Source organism: Mustela nigripes, chromosome 15 (assembly GCF_022355385.1).
Source record: "Mustela nigripes isolate SB6536 chromosome 15, MUSNIG.SB6536, whole genome shotgun sequence".
Lineage (NCBI taxonomy): Eukaryota > Metazoa > Chordata > Mammalia > Carnivora > Mustelidae > Mustela > Mustela nigripes.
In genome coordinates this window covers 1,662,831-1,678,683 of record NC_081571.1, presented here as the reverse complement: position 1 = coordinate 1,678,683, position 15,853 = coordinate 1,662,831, and the positions used below count along the sequence as shown (strand labels likewise).

At 42.0% G+C, this 15,853-nt stretch overlaps 1 protein-coding gene across 1 annotated transcript in view; it reads left to right on the top strand.

Moving 5' to 3' along the window:
* The window catches only part of CRYL1 (crystallin lambda 1), a 147,409-nt gene extending 140,496 nt beyond the window's left edge, over positions 1-6,913 (top strand). The window contains exons 7-8 of the mRNA XM_059377505.1: positions 5,843-5,949; positions 6,343-6,913. Coding sequence (XP_059233488.1) covers positions 5,843-5,949; positions 6,343-6,456 — 221 coding nt within the window. The 3' untranslated portion in view covers positions 6,457-6,913. The remainder of the gene's footprint in view (positions 1-5,842; positions 5,950-6,342) is intronic.
* The last annotated feature ends 8,940 nt before the right edge of the window (positions 6,914-15,853 follow it).

Below are 15,853 nucleotides of genomic sequence, written 5' to 3'. Positions count from 1 at the left end.
GATGTTTCAATATCAGGCAGAAACACCTGTATTGAAGTGGGAAGTTAGGGTAAGTGACCTCTGGGAGTCTGTTTGACTTAGATTTTATAATTCCATGATCTCTTGGTTATAGTTCAATTTTTGCCACCAGAGTTAGTGAAGTATAACTTCCAGTGAATAAGTCAAGGCAGTTTTGCCAGTCGTAGTCTTGCAAGGACACGTATGGTGGCTTGAGTGGACTGGTCTTGTGTATCATGCAAATGTGCTTGAGTAATGACTTGACTCTTCCTTAAAACTGAGCATGGCTGAGAGGCACTGGAGGAACAGGGGACTGTCTCCTAGCATGAGAATATTGCTTTTGTAGTGGGATGACAGTTGAACACGGGAAGATAATGAAAAGAAAGAGGCCCTCATAAAAGTGAAACAAGAGTTTTGAAGTATCATGAAAATAAAGTCTTGGAGAATTTCAAATGCTTTTTCAGCCAGAACCTTAAAAGTGGTGAACATATTTAAACATTTTCTATATATATAGACACTCTTTGGTAACCACCATGTTTTTCTCTTTTTAAAGTTTTTTTTTTTTTCTTCAGAAAAATAAGAAAGGTCGGGTATCATGAGACATCAGTAGGGAGACAACTGAGAGCAGTTTTGACTCTGAAACAAATAGAAACAGAAGCCAATGAAACCAGAAACTCAAGAACCAAATAGTGTGGCAGACAGGAAGGAGGCCTGTAACAATTTTTCAGACAAAGAAGATTTGATAAGAAAACCTAATTGGCTTGATACGATAATGGGAGACGGATGTAGTTTTCAACTTCAGAGCATTCCAAAGACCAGAGTTAGACTGTTATAAGATCTGGCTTGGAACCAATGGAAATGTTTATTACTCTTCACAGTGTCATCCAGAATATATCAAGATTGGGCGGGGTGTGGAGGGAGTTCTTTTTTTCTGATGTTGTTTTCATAAAGCCAGCATCTCAGGTTCAGGCTAGTTATTAGTCTTAAAGCTACAGTTTATCTAGAAGTGGTAAAAATATTTTAGGATGTGTTTTTAATTTGATAGAATGGCACCTGAAAAGCTGGAGGCCAGCATGCCTACTTTGCCTTTTGGCTGCTTTCTAAAGGCAACCCCCTTGAAGGACAGGCTTTCAGAATGGGGAAGCTGGTCAGTGGAGCTGGTCAGCCTGGGTGCCCCCCTGCCTTCCAAGCTAACTAGCTTTGTGCAAGCGAGTTCCTCCACCGCAAAAATGGGGGTGGCAACAGTGCCCACCTCATAAGGGCGGTGTGAGAATGAAGCCAGGTGGAAATGCTTGGACAGATGGCTGACACAGATGAAGTCCCTTGTTCTGTTCATATAGAGTTTGGTCTCATTTTTTAATTCACTACTCTTACAGATTTTTTCTTTTAACTCTCCCCAAAAGAAATACAGAATGAATATGCAGTAAGACATTTTTACAATGGAATGGTGAAACCTCCAGTGTTTAACAGTTTGGTTTGTTTCTTTGCTAAGCTTTTAGACCATTAGTTCAGCAAAGAGAACTGCCCCTGTTACTCCTGGCTGCATTCTGGGTGCTTCCTGGGTTTACTTCTGCCTGGGAATGACTGTTTCAGAATCGGCATCCTCTGGAAATCATCTCCTGTCCAAGCGGATGTTTACCATCCTGCCTCATAAAATTTTCTCCTGTATGTAGATGCTTTCCCTCTTTCCCTCTCTTTTTAAAAAAAATTTTTTTAATTTTTTCTTTAATCTTCTTAATTGACATGCCTATGTGGTGGGTTTGGCTCACTTATGTGGAGCTGTTAGCCCTGGAGCTGAACTCACTTTCAGGAGTTGAGGGGCCCCGGGTAGGTTTCTGTCTCCACCCGCCTCACCTCCCTGACCTCAGGTGAGGTCTCACTCACTCAGGTGGGAACTAGATAATGTTGCTCTGTGCTTTGGGGCCTTTTTGATCTTCCTTAATAAGTTCTGTGAAACTCTGTCTCTTAAAAACAGGTGAATTCACGTAGGTGTGGGTTTATACGCTGTGAGAAAACCAGACTCCTCTGGTGTGGGCAGCAGTTAGGGCATGCCAAGAAACCGAACACCCAGAGTGTGCTTCCACAGTCACAATGGGGCTGCGTGCCTGCTCCGTAAACGCAAACCGAGAAAGGCTCTCTGCCTATCCACCCACCGTGGGCTGTTCAAGAAAGCACACTGTCTTGCCTTTGGGGGCTCACAACTAAAGAATTCCAAATTAGAAAGCAGCAAAATAAGCTAAGTCTAATCTCATGAGAATCAATTCTTCTTTTTATTTTGAATATTTTATTTGTTAGTTTGATAGAGAGCACAAGCACGGGGGAACAGCAGGCAGAGGGAGAAGTAGGCTCCCCACTGAGCAAGGAACCAGATATGGGACTCGATCCCAGGACTCTGGGATCATGACCTGGTCTTGATCTCATTTTTTGAGAAGGCAGACACTTAATCAACTGAGCCACCCAGGTGTCCTGAGAATCAATGCTTTTCTCCATTTTTTCTTATTTCATATAAACATCTCTTAAATTTGGTTCAGAGTCATCTAAAAAGCTAAGCTTTAGAGAATTTTGGGAAGTATATTGTTGAACAGGGGGACAGAGAGCAAGGAAGTGTAGAAGAAAAACTATAGGGGAAGATCAAATTTCATAGTAATATAAAGGAAGGACATGCTAGCCGGATAAAAAGTGAAGTGGTTTCTTCTCCTTGACATTTACAGTGAAATTGGTATTGTGGAATGATTGCCACTCAATTCTTTCAAAGCATAAGGAAGCCAAAATTCTTGCTGGAGATGAAGTAAAACCCTCCTTTTACTACTTCTCTAATGGAAGACGAAATTTTACAAGTAACAGTGACAGCAGTAAATGTCCTGGAACATTGTAAATAGCATGGCACAGTGCAGATCTTGATTCTAAGTCACCATGAACTTGGGCAAGTGAGAGAGCCCTTCTAAGGGTGTCAGGCTTCCCTACAAGTGAAGTGGGAGGGTCTGGACACACCTGCTCTGTTGGTTCCTTTGCTTCACCACAAACAAGGAGAATCTTCATCCTAAGAACCTGAGTGCATGTGATAGAAAGTGTCTTTGTATTAGTAAGAGTGAAAATATACAATTATATTTTTCCTGAACAATTATATATTTCCTGAACAAAACAGGAGAAGTTTTGAAATGTATTTTAGGATTTTTGCCATATCATATTCAATTTTGAAGGAATAGATGCTCTTTTTTTTAAATTAAATATTTTTATTTATTTATTTGACAGAGAGAGATCACAAGTAGGCAGAGAGGCAGGCAGAGAGAGGGGGAAGCAGGCTCCCCGCTGAGCAGAGAGCCTGATGGGGGGCTCGATCCCAGGACCCTGAGATCATGACCTGAACAGAAGACAGACTTAGCCCACTGAGCCACCCAGGTGCCCTGGAATAGATGCCCTTTAAAATGATAAAATTTGGGGGTGCCTGGGTGGCTCAGTTGTTTAAGCGTCTGCCTTCAGCACAGGTCATGATCCCGGAGTCACCGGATTGAGGCCCACATTGGGCTCCCAGCTCCCTGGGGAGTCTGCTTCTCCCTCTAATCTCTCCCCTCTCGTGCTCTCTCTCACTCTCTCTCTCTCTCTCAAATAAATAAAATCTTTAAAAAATAAATCTTAAAAAAAAAAAAAACGATAAAATTTTGTAAAAGGCAGTAGGGAAAAAAGTTCTCAAAAGTCCATGGGAGATTAAAATGGACCTCCCAGGGATGGTGAAAGGTGAACACTCATTCAGAACACATGAAGCCCTCCAGAAGGAACATGCAGTACAGAATTGAATGCTGTGATTTCCTGCTGCGCATGTGCGGGCAGGTGCAGTTGGTTCCCAGGAAGGCCTCCAGGGAGCTTGTTTTCAGTGTGAGTGTGGGATTCATAGCCACACCAATTCTTCCCTGGTTTCTTCTCATGTGATAACTTGACAACGTTCTCGATTTTTGTGTCTCTGCTCCTCCAAAAGGAATAAACTGCATTTATGTCTAGATTTTATCACCTTTTGCTTGACTATATAAACAACTGGATAGACTGAAATAAACATTTAATTTCCAAAAGGAAATAAATGTACAGGTTATTTTCTGGGTTCCAGAGATGCTAAGCTGTTCAGGCTAACTGGCCAGGGCTGGTACAAGTAGGGAGATTTCCCAAATTCTGAGTTGCCAAGTTACGCTTATGTTAAATGAAATGGAGCTCATTATTATTATTATTATTTTGAAACTCCTTATTGTAAAGAGTGTCCATCTCTTCATTGTAGGTGCTAATGTCAGAAACATTGGTATGTTTGAAATGTTTACCCTTCAAAATGGTTTCTCTTCTAAGAGCGAATTGAATATAATTTTAGCATACTTAAAGGGAAAGAAAATTATTTGAGCCAAATAAAATTGACACCGAATGAGTTTAGGCTTTCATATCAGTGTAGGTTCACCAAAACTAAACCCCAAAGAAGCTGTTTTTTGTTTGTTAGGTTTTTTGTTTTTTTGGTTGGTTGGTTGGTTTTTTTGGTTGGTTTTTGGTTTGGTTTTTGCCTTTTTAAAAAGAATATCCAGTGATGGTCATTTTTATTTTAAGTTAATCATAACACAGTTCTCATGGGGGAGGTGAGAGTCAAGCTCTGGGAGCTCAGCAAATTCTACGGGGGAGGTGAGAGTCAGGCTCTGGGAGCGCACGCAGCACATTCTACGGCTTCCTTTGTTCCCTTGTTACCTTTTCAGCCTGACTGACTGACTGATTGCCCAGTCTTTTTGGCTTTGAAAAATGTGGAAAATGGGCCAAAAGCAGAACGGCAGGTGGCTCAGCCCCCATCCCCAGTGGGCCCCAGGACTTGGAGACACCTCCTTCATGTACCTGGGCCTGGCTTCAGAGCTGACTCATGGCCAAGTGCAGGCCTGCCTTAGCTGCCTCCTGGGGCTGGGGGTAGGGGACAAGTGCAAGAGGAGCTCTGCAGTCTGCTGGGCAGAGCGGGTCGGGGCAAGCCTGCCCTGCTGTTGGGAGGTGATGCAGCCTGATGGTGTTTCTTCAGCGCACATCTCAGATTCTAACAGAAAATAGCTTTGGCTTCTCACAGCCCACAGCTGCTTCTGAGCTACCAGGCTTCTCCCTCCCTCCCTCCCTGCTCCAGGACAAGCCGCCTTTTCAGGTGTTTCTCTATCAGAATCCTAGGGCCCTATCTCAGGATCCGAGACACTGGCCGCCCGAGGGCCCTGCAGCTGCAGAAGGTCTGCAGAGCAGTGTAGCCAGGGACAGATGTCCCCTGGCGTGGGTGACGGGGGGATGGTGTCATCCACTAGTCAAAGCTGAGGCGCTCACCCGGAGCCCGCCTCTCCAAGTACAGCCTGGGTTGAGGAACCTCCTGCCTGGTAGACACCCAGTAAAGTGGTAACTAGAACTTACAGAGTTAAGAGTGAATGGTAGATAGATTCGACTGAACTTTGACATCTCTGGTTGTTAGAAAATGCATGCAAGCCATTGACACACCTTGTGGACACATTGTTGAAGGAGGTATTTTTGGTGAAAATAGGACTTCCTGTGGTATTCAGTCCGTGAGTACAGGAACACAGGCTCACGGGACAGTCCATGAGAGGCACTGACGGAGGCCCCAGGGTCCCATTGTTTTTAGGATTTCAGGATCTGATGCAAAGGTTGAGTAGTGATGTTGGTGAGGTTGCTCATTCCCCAGTGCTGGCTGACCAAGGTGGATGGTATCCCTATACCTTTCCTTCGTCTGCAAGAGGAAAAGAATGCACTAATGGGTGAGACCCTCTGAACAGATTTCTTAATTTGGAGTCATGTAGTGTTCTTGCTGATATTGTGGATTCTTGTTTTCGTGTGATTTCAGGTATGTTAAGCTATTGTGACAGATACAGTGAAGGCATGCAACATGTCCTAAAGACTTTTGGACCCATTCCAGACTTTTCTCGGGCCACAGTTGAAAAAGTTAATCAGGTATGTAGACTTCTTATAGAGAGCTGTGCTGGCTGAGCCATGGGTGAGGTTCTGTTTGTAGCCAGTCTTTGCCTTTGATTTCGGTGATTCCTCCATCCTAATTTTGCCTGTCCACTGTCCTACCAGGGTCAAAGAAGACCTTAGAGCAGTGTGGCTAGTGAAGAGGTAGCTCATCTTGATTGTCTTGAGGAGCTGTAGGCCTCTGGGGATTTGGAAAGTTAGTTAATTGGGGGGTTTCCTAAGCTTTTGTCTTTGAATGTAAATCCACAGTTCACATAAATAGGAACAGTTACTCTCCTGGTAAATGAGTTCCTCTTCATGCTCTGTTTTTTGTTTTTTCTTTTTTTCTTTCATTTCTTTTTCTTTTCTTTTCATTACGTTTCCTCTTCCCAGGCCATGTGTGTGAAAGTTCCCAATGATCCAGAGCACTTAGCTGCCAGGAGGCAGTGGAGGGACGAGTGTCTTCTGAGACTTGCCAAGTTGAAAAGACAGATGCAGCCCCAGTAGCTGCCATCCTTCTTCACTGGGAGTCCTTGGTGGTGGGATTACAAGCACTTATTCCAGCTGCTCTGAAGCTGTGGGGATCCACGTGCTCTTTTTGCAGTTCCAGAGCTCGACCTCCCCCCTTTGCAGGCCACAGTGGTGGGGCTGAGGGGTCTTCTGGTCATGCCCTGGCCTTGGGTGTCACAGCTGCACTGGGTTCCAGGGGCTGTTGACTCCCTGCAACCTGGGCAAAGCAAGGGAGCAAATCGTCTGAAGATTTTTACCTTTTATTTTTAGTGTGATTCTGTATGGCTGCATTTTATAGCCAATGATTGTGGTTTCAAGTTTATTTTAATCTGCAAAGTAGTTTTGTAATTATTTTCTAATCTGCTTCTGAGCACCCTGTGGCCTATATCTATGAGGCACCGACCTTCATTTTGTTAATGCCTATTCTGAATAAAAAATTTTGATTGCCTAATGATATCCTTTTTCTTCTGGTCTTTCTGAAAAAGACAGTGTTTGATTTTGATAATTGATATATTTCAGAGTGATCATGTTGAGTGAGGAAAAAAAACTTTCTTCTGGGTCCTTTGTCAGCCATTCAGTAAAAATCCTCCAATTTAGGCTGGTGTTTCCTAAAGTGGATTCCACAGTGAGTGCCCTGGGGCTCCGTGGTCAGATGTGTTTGGGAAGCTCTTCCCACTGCCCAACTCTTGGGCACTCATGTGTCTATAGGAAATTAAAGATTCCAAAATTCTACAGGAAATACACTTAACCCAACACCCTATTATCTTCTTTGACATGGAGTCTTGACCTAGTGCTCATTCCCCAAATACTCTAGCAAATAGCAATATAAGGACCCCAACCCCTGTGAGGCCAGCATGTCACAATAGCTCAGGTCACAGGAGGCTAACACAGGACTCCCTGACAGCTCCCACCCCAGTGACACTCCAGCCTTTCCATTTCAGGTGACGAGCATCCCAACTTCAGCCAGTAGGGAGAAAACTTTTCAAGGCTATGGTGGTGTGGGAACCAGTGTCCCCAGTGAGGAACTGTTGTCATTCCGGCTCTGTGTGCACACACACTCATTTAGGCAACGACATCTTTTGAGTAGCTGTGATTCCCCAGACATCAAGCATGTAGTCTCTGCCTTCCAGAAGTTTACTCTAAAATCACTAAATGTTAGAATAAAATATGATAGTGCCCGGGAGGATCATATACACAGGAGATCCAACTCCCCACCCCTGGGTGTGCCATGGAAGATCTCACAGGAGACAGCCTTTGTGCTGAGTCTTGAGTAACAGGGAAAGTCTGCAAGCCTTCCTGGCAGAGAAGCAGAGCGGAGAAGGGTGCTGGGTATACCCAGGAAGGTGGAGTGGTTCTCTGCAGCCAGAAAGAGAGCTCTGTGGAGGGTGGCTGGGACCAGATGCAGGTAGTGAAGACTGCTGGGCTCACACCAAGGTGTAGACTTCACCTAAAGCACTGGGGAACCTAAACGGTCTGTAGGTTGTGAGGGGCCCTGTCCTACTGGGACTTCAGAAAGTCCCTTCTGACAACAGAAGGGACCACGCTGGAGGCTGTTATGGTCCAGGCAGTGAATTTGTAAAGTATCCTGGGGGTAGAACTACAGTCCTCACTGACGACCTGAGAAAGGTGACACCAAAGCTTCCTAAGTTGGCATCTTGGGAGTTGATGCAGGTATTGATGCCTTTTAATACAATGAGGAAATTAGGAAGAGGGGGCAGGAAATCTGAATGTCTCATGTGTTAAACTTCACTGAAAAAGAAAATGTAGCAAAACATGTAGGAGGTTTTCAGCCGTGAAAGCCTCCTTCTCTTCATCTAATGGAGTTTTAAATGCTCCTTAAACTTTGATGATTCAGTGCATCATTCTGTGACCTACCGGAAGGATTGTGAACTGAGCAAGTCAAGCCCTGGCTTTTCCTGATTGCTTCTGGCTCCTCCTTTCCCTTTGACATACTCCACCCACCCTCTTGTCTTCCCAGAATTGCCACACTCCTCTCAGGGCCTGCCTAATTCCTTCTCTTATGGACCCGGAGGCCACCATAGTCTCTGGGCCCAGGTTTGGGGTCCCTGAGAAGAAGATGACTTCACTGGGGGATGTGGGGTGTTGATGTATGTCAGATGTGGGCTGTTGGTTTCACAGCATCAATAAGCCATGGGAATTCCAGGAAAAATGGCCAAGGGAGACCATTCCGCCTAATGCTGCAGACCTATATGAGGGAACAAGGCAGGAGAATCCTGGTGTCCCTTCTGGTGGCCTAAGCAGGAAAGACAGAAGTGGGGGCAGTTTGGAGGCACATTCATTTATGTGTCTGAGTTCTGTTTTCCCACTTGTGCTGCCCTGAGATACATGCAGTAGAGGTACATGCAGGCCCTGCCTATAGCTGTCACAGTGTAAATGAGGAAGTGTCAACACAGGGGATTAGTCGTGACAGTGACGAGAAAACCAGTGTGTTCATTCACATCTGAGGGCTGAAAAAATTACCATTTTAAATTTTGAGAGCAGCAGATAGCATGTCTGTGGTCTGGAAGTAAGGCAGGATGCAGTTCTGGAAACGGGGGACAAAGCCAGGAATTGGCCTGACAGGGAAGTGAAGGACAGGTATGTGACACAGCCTCTCACAGGTCGCTCAGAGACACACTGTAAGGCTTAAAAACGAACAGCTTCTGCTTTTCAGGTTGTCGTCCCTAGCTTTCAAGGGGCTTGCTTGCTTTGCTGAGTTTAGCAAGCATATAATTCGTGGACCAGTTTTCCCATGAATGTCCTCTGTCTGTTCCAGCAGCCCATCCAAGACGCCACACTCATTCAGTCCCCCTCTGGTCTGTGAGTTTCTCAGTCTGGCCTTGCTTTTCTTGATCCTGACAGAGCCCTGGCCAGGTTTTCTGCAGAATATCCCCCAGTCTGGGTTTGTCTGGTGTTTTTCTCATGTTCAGATTGGGATTAGGCTTTGGAAAGAATACCCCAGAGGTGAAGAACCCTTCTTGTCTCATCCTATCAGGGACTACGTCATAGCCACATTGCATCAATGGAGATGTTAGCCTTCACAGGATGGATTTGCCAGGTTTCTGCATGGTGAGTTACCACCATTAAGAAAGAAGAAATTGCTTGGAAGGGTTAGCCCAAGCAGCTATTGTCCTGAGTGGTTTCTGAATCATTTGCTCAGAATGGCCAAGCTGTCAGTCTCCATTCATAGTGTGGTGTTTACACAGTTCCTTTCTCGTTGGTCTCTGCTTCCAGAAGCCTTCCTTCCCAAAGGCCCAGTCTATATCTGTGCACATAAGAATCCAAATGATCTCCTTGTTCCTCATGTTTCAGTAGCAGCTTAGCACTCTTGCAAGACTTGCGGGAAGAGGGACAGCTGCCAAAGAATAGAGATTTATATATTGTTCCCATGCAAGTCAGAGAAACATGTCAGAGAGTGGGTTAGCAGTGAATCCCTGCAATTCGTGTCTGGTTCTTGCTCAGTTTTGGAGGTACAGAAACTATTTTGTTAGAGTATGTGTAGTTGATGAATTACAAGATTATTTTTCTCATGCTAATATGACTCACAAGAATGCTAGTTTCATTCATTTTTCAATTGATTCCTTGATTGAAGATTTAGTGAGCATCTACTGTGTGCCAGGTACTATTTCAAGAGCTGGGGAGGCACTAATAAATGAAACAGGCAAATGCCGCCTGCTGGTCTGGAGCTCATAGTGTAGTTCTAGTGGGAGAAAACAAACACAAACCCATCAATAGACAAACCATAGACTATATCAGAAGGAGACCAGTTATGTATCTGAAAACAAAGTAGAGGAGAGTGATAGGGAGTACAGGGAGTGCATGTCTGTGTGCACGTGGGTTAAGTGTCCATGCAGTATTAGGGAAGTAATCAAGGAAGTGTTGATGAGAAGATAGATAGAAGAGCAGAGACCTAAAAGAAGTGAGGGCTAGAACCTTGGAGCCAGCCAGAAAAGATGGACGCCCCAGGGAGAAGGAACAGAAGTGCAAAGGCCATGCAGTGGAAGCTGACCTTCTACCCACAAGGCCAGGGGAGCCACGTGGCTCAGTGTAGGAGGGAGGGAACAGCAAGAGATGAGGCATAGGGGCAAGGCAGGGCCTTGAAGGCCAATGTGAAGACTGACTTTTTCTTTGCACAAGGTGGGAAGCCAGAGAGTTTTTTTTTTTTTAATTGTGGTAAGAATACTTTGTATCTTAGTATTAGATCTACCTTCTTAAATTTTTAAGTGTACAGTATCACATTGTTAAGTGTAGGCACAGTGTTGTAGAGTAGATCTCTAGAACTTAATCATCTTGCATAACTGAAACTTTACACTCATTGAACAGCAACTCCTCATTTCTCCTTCCTGCAGCCCCCGGCACCTGCCGTTTTCTCTATATCTGTGTGTTTGACTATTGTAAGTGGAATTATGACATTTTTGTCTTTGTGGCTGGCTTATCTCACTGACCATAATGTCCTCAAGGTTCATCCACATTGTAGTATATAGGTAGGATTTCCTTCTTTTTAAGGTTGAATAACATTCTGACGTATGTAAATACCACATTTTCTTTCTATTCACCTGTCAATGGACATCTGGGTTATTTCCACAACTTGGCTATTATGAATAGTGTCGCAATGAACACAAGGGTGCAAATACCTCTTTGAGATTCTGATTTCAATTCTTTAGATGAATACCCAGAAGTGGATATTGCAGGATCATATGATAGTTGTATTTTTAAATTTTGGGGAGAACTTTGTTCTTTTTCATAGTGGCTGTACCATTTTACATTCCCATCAATAGGGCACAAAAGTTCTAATTTCTCCACATTTTTGCCAATACTTGCCTTTTTTTTTTTTCTTGATGAAAGCCATTCATCAGGAATGAGGTGTTATCTGTATTTTTTTTTAATTTGTGTTTTTGGTTTTGATCTGTATTTCCCTGATGATTAGTGATGTTGAACATCTTTTCAGATACCTGTTGGCCTGTCTTTGGAGACATGTCTATTCAGTTCCCCTACCCATTTTTAAATCAGATTATTTATTTTGTACTATTGAGTTGTATGACTTTCTTACATTTTTGAATATGAATTCTTTAACAGATTTTGGTTTGCAAATATTTTCTTCCATTCTGTAGGTTACCTTTTCACTCTGTTGATTATTTCCTTTGTTGTGCAGACACTCCTAGTTTAATGTAGTCTCACTTGTCTATAGTTATTTGTGCTTTGGCATCATACCCATGAAATCATTGCCAAGACCCATGCTATGAAGCTTTTTTCCCTTATGTTTTCCTGTAGGAGTATTATGGTTCCAGGTCTTTTCAGAATACTTAAGTTCTCAATCCATTTCAAATTGATTTTTGTGGGGGTATCTGGGTGGATCAGTGGGTTAAATCCCCTGCCTTTGGCTCAGGTCATGGTCCCGGTATCCTGGGATCAAGCCCCACATCAGGCTCTCTGGTCAGCAGGAAACCTGTTCCCCCTCACCCCTGCTACCTCTCTGCCTATTTGTGATCTCTGTCAAGTAAATAAATAAAATCTTTTTTAAAAATTGATTTTTGTTTCATAAGTGTCTCATTTCATTCTTTTGAGTGTGTATGTCTAGTTTTTCCAATAACATTTGTTGAAGGTGCTGTCCTTTCCCCATTGTGTGGTATTGGCACCCTTGCTGAAGATCAGTTGATCACATATATGTCATTTTATTTCTTTTTTTTCTTTATTTTGTTCGATTAGTCTTTATGTCTATCTTTATGCCAGTACCATACTGTTTAAAATACTGTAGCTTTGTGATATAGTTTGGAATCAAGAATTATGGTTTCCCCAGCTCTGTTCTTTTTTCTCAAGATTGTTTTGGCTCTCAGGGTGGGTTCTTTGTAGCTCCATAATAACTTTAGTTATTATTATTTAGTTATTATTATGGCTTATTATAAAAAAGCCAGCCACAAAGACAAAAATTTTTTCTATTTCTCCAGAAAAAAAAATTCATTGAGATTTTGATAGAGAGTACATTGAATCCGTATATTACTTTGGGCAGAATGGACATTTAACAAATAAGTCTTTCAGTCCATGAACACAGACTACCTTTTCATTTATCTGTGTCTTCTTAAATTGCTTTCATCAGTATTTTGTAGTTTCAGTGCACAAGTCTTTCACTTCCTTGATTAAGTTTATTCCTAAGTATATCATTTTTTTCTGATGCTATTATAAAGGAGATTCTTATCTTAATTTTTTTGAGATAGTTCATTGTTAGTATTTTGAAATATAGCTAATTTTGATATGTTGATTTTGTATCTTGCAACCTTACTGAACTTGCTTATTAGTTCTAACAGTTTTTTTTAATGGAATCTTTAGGGTTTTTTTTTTTTTACATATAAGGTCATGTCATCTGGATAACTTATGGTATTCAGTAAAAGCAGTTCTTTTTTTTTTTTTTAAGATTTTATTTATTTATTTGAGAGAGAGAAGGAGAGAGAGAGCATGAGAAGGGGGAGGGTCAGAGAGAAAAGCAGATTCCCCATGGAGTTGGGATACTGATGCAGGACTCAATCCCAGAACTGGGATCATGACCTGAGCTGAAGGCAGCCACTCAACCAACTGAGCCACCCAGGTGCCCCAGTAAAAGCAGTTCTAAGAAGAAAGTTTTTAATAATAAATGCCACCATTTAAAAAAAAAAAAGGGAATGATTTCAAACTACCTTTATATCTTAAGGAACTCAAAAAAAGAGCAAACTAAATCCAAAGTTAACAGAAGGAGGGAAATGATAAAAACTAGAACAAGAATACATGAAATAGAGACTAGAAAACCCCCTGGGGCAAATAATACATTATATGTTAATAAAAATAATTAATAATAAAAAATAAGTTAAAAAAAAGAAAAACAATAGAAAAAGGCCAACAAAATTAAGAGTCAGTTTTCTGAAAAGATTAACAAAATTGGTAACCTTTAGCTAGACTAAGGACAAAAAGAGAAAACTCAAAATACTGAGCCTAAAGTCAGCAGAAGGAAGGAAATTATAAAAGATTAGAACAAGAATCAATGAAATAGAGACTAGAAAAACAATAGAAAAAGACCAATGAAACTAAGAGTTGGTTTTCTGAGAAGATTAACAACATTGATAAACCTTTAGCTAGAATAAGAAAAAAAGAGAGAAAACTCAAAATCAGAAGTGAAAGAGGAAACAATCCAAGTTATGTTCATTCTGCAATGCCTGTAGAGAAGTGTTTAATTAACACTTGCAATAAAGATGTTTCTAAGAAAAGACAAAACAACAAGACCCATTAGTGTCATAGAAAAGCAATGGGTCAAAGGGACTACTGCTTATTTTTTTAAGATTTTATTTATTTATCTATTTGTCAGAGAGGGAGAGAGAGCACAAGAAGGGGAAGTGGCAGGCAGAGGGAGAAGCAGACTCCCCGCTGAGCAGGAAGCCCGATGTGGGACTCCAGCCCAGGACCCTGAGATCATGACCTAAGCCAAAGGCAAATACCTAACTGACTGAGCCACCCAGGCATTCCAAGACTACAGTTTAATGTTTAACTGTGAACAATTATATGCCAACAAATTGGATGATCTAGAATAATTGGATAAATTCTCAGAAATATACAGCCTATCAAGACTAAATTGTGATAAAATAGAAAATCTGAACAGATCTGTAACTAGTAAGAAAATCGAATCAGTAATGAAAAAAGCTCCCAATAAAGAAAAGTCCAGGACCAGATGGCTTCACTGGTTATTTTTATCAAACATTTAAAAAATTGATACTAATTCTTTTAAACTCTTCCCAAAAATTGAAGAGGAAGGGACATTTTCAAACTGATTTTATGAGGCCAGCATTACTCTGATACTGAAAAACAAAGACAACACAGGAAAAGAAAATTACAGACCAATATCCCTGATGAATGTAGATGCAAAAGTCCTCAACAAAATACTAGCAAATCAAATTTAGCATTAAAAGGATCATATACCATGACCAGGTGGGATTTACCCCTGTGACGCACAGATGCTTCAATATATGAAAGCCAATTGTGATACCCCACATTAATAAAACAAAGGATTAAAAGTCATATGATCATTTCATTAGATTCAGAAAAAGGGTTTGACAAAATTTCATACCTTTCATGATACAAGCTCTCAATGAATTAGGAACAGAAGGACTATACCTCAGCACAGTAAAGGTCGTATGTAAAAAGCCCATAGCTAACATCATACCCGATGGTGAAAAACTGAAAACTTTCCCTCTAAGATCAGGAACAGGGGAAAGATGTCTACTCTTGCTACTTACATTCAACATAGCACTGAAAGTCCTAGTTAGAGCAATTAGGCAAGAAAAAGAAATAAAAGGTATTCAAATTGCAAAGGGGCATTTGAGCAGAGTGGCACCATCTGACTTAGGTTTTTCGAGGCTCCATCTGGCTTGTGTTGAGAAGGGACTATCTCGGGGCAAGAGTAGAAACAGGGAGGGTCATCAGGGTGTATCTACAATTGCCTTAGTCAGAGATGGTAGAGAGACTTGAAGGAGGGAGGTGGCAGTGACAGTAGTGAGAAGCAGGCAGATTCTGGAGATATGTTGGAGGTGGAGCTAACAGGATGGACTGACAGATTGGGTTATGAGAAAAAGGAACTGGTCAAGAATAGCTCCAAGGCTTGTGTCTAGGGCAATGGGAAGGATGGAATTGTCACTCATTGGGATGGGAAAAATGGAGCAGGGGAGGAAAAAATGGCAACTAGAAAGTTGTCTGGTAGGTTGGAATCTGAGCAAGAGGATAGTGGGTGGTGCTAAGCTAAGATTGTCTTGTGTGCCTACCCATCTCAACCTCAGTCTCTACCTGGCCAGTGGTGGAAACACTTGGGTCAGGTGGGAAGAAAATGTTTTACCCTGCACAATGTTAGAGAAAGCTATATAAAGACTTGGTTCTTCTGTTCCCCTCTTTTCTCCTAAACTCCATTTTTCCAGTTTTTCTTCAGAGAAGAGAATATTGATTCTGCTGCAGTTTTCTGATTCCGGGGGTATAGCTCAGGGGTAGAGCATTTGACTGCAGTTTTCTGATTCAATAACTTTTTTGGGGAGCAACTACTGTATATTTAGGTGTTGTGTAGGGGTCTGAGGCTAGAGAAATGAATTTACATTGATCTTTACAAGTTCACAGCTTAGTGGAGAAGGTGGACCCATGAAGAGAAAAGCATAAAGTTGCAAGTGCAATGACAGAATTGTGCAGAGAGTGTTATAAAATCACACAGGAAGGGCCCATAGCTAAGTCCAGTGTCAGGGACAAGAAGGCTACAGCTAGTATTCCCTAAGGTGGTGGTGTCTGATTTGTAAATCTTGAGAAATGGGAATAAATGAGCCTAGCAAAAGTTAATTTCTATCAGAATAGTATCAGGTACAACAGAAGGCACTAAATAAATAATTGTTGAAAGAAA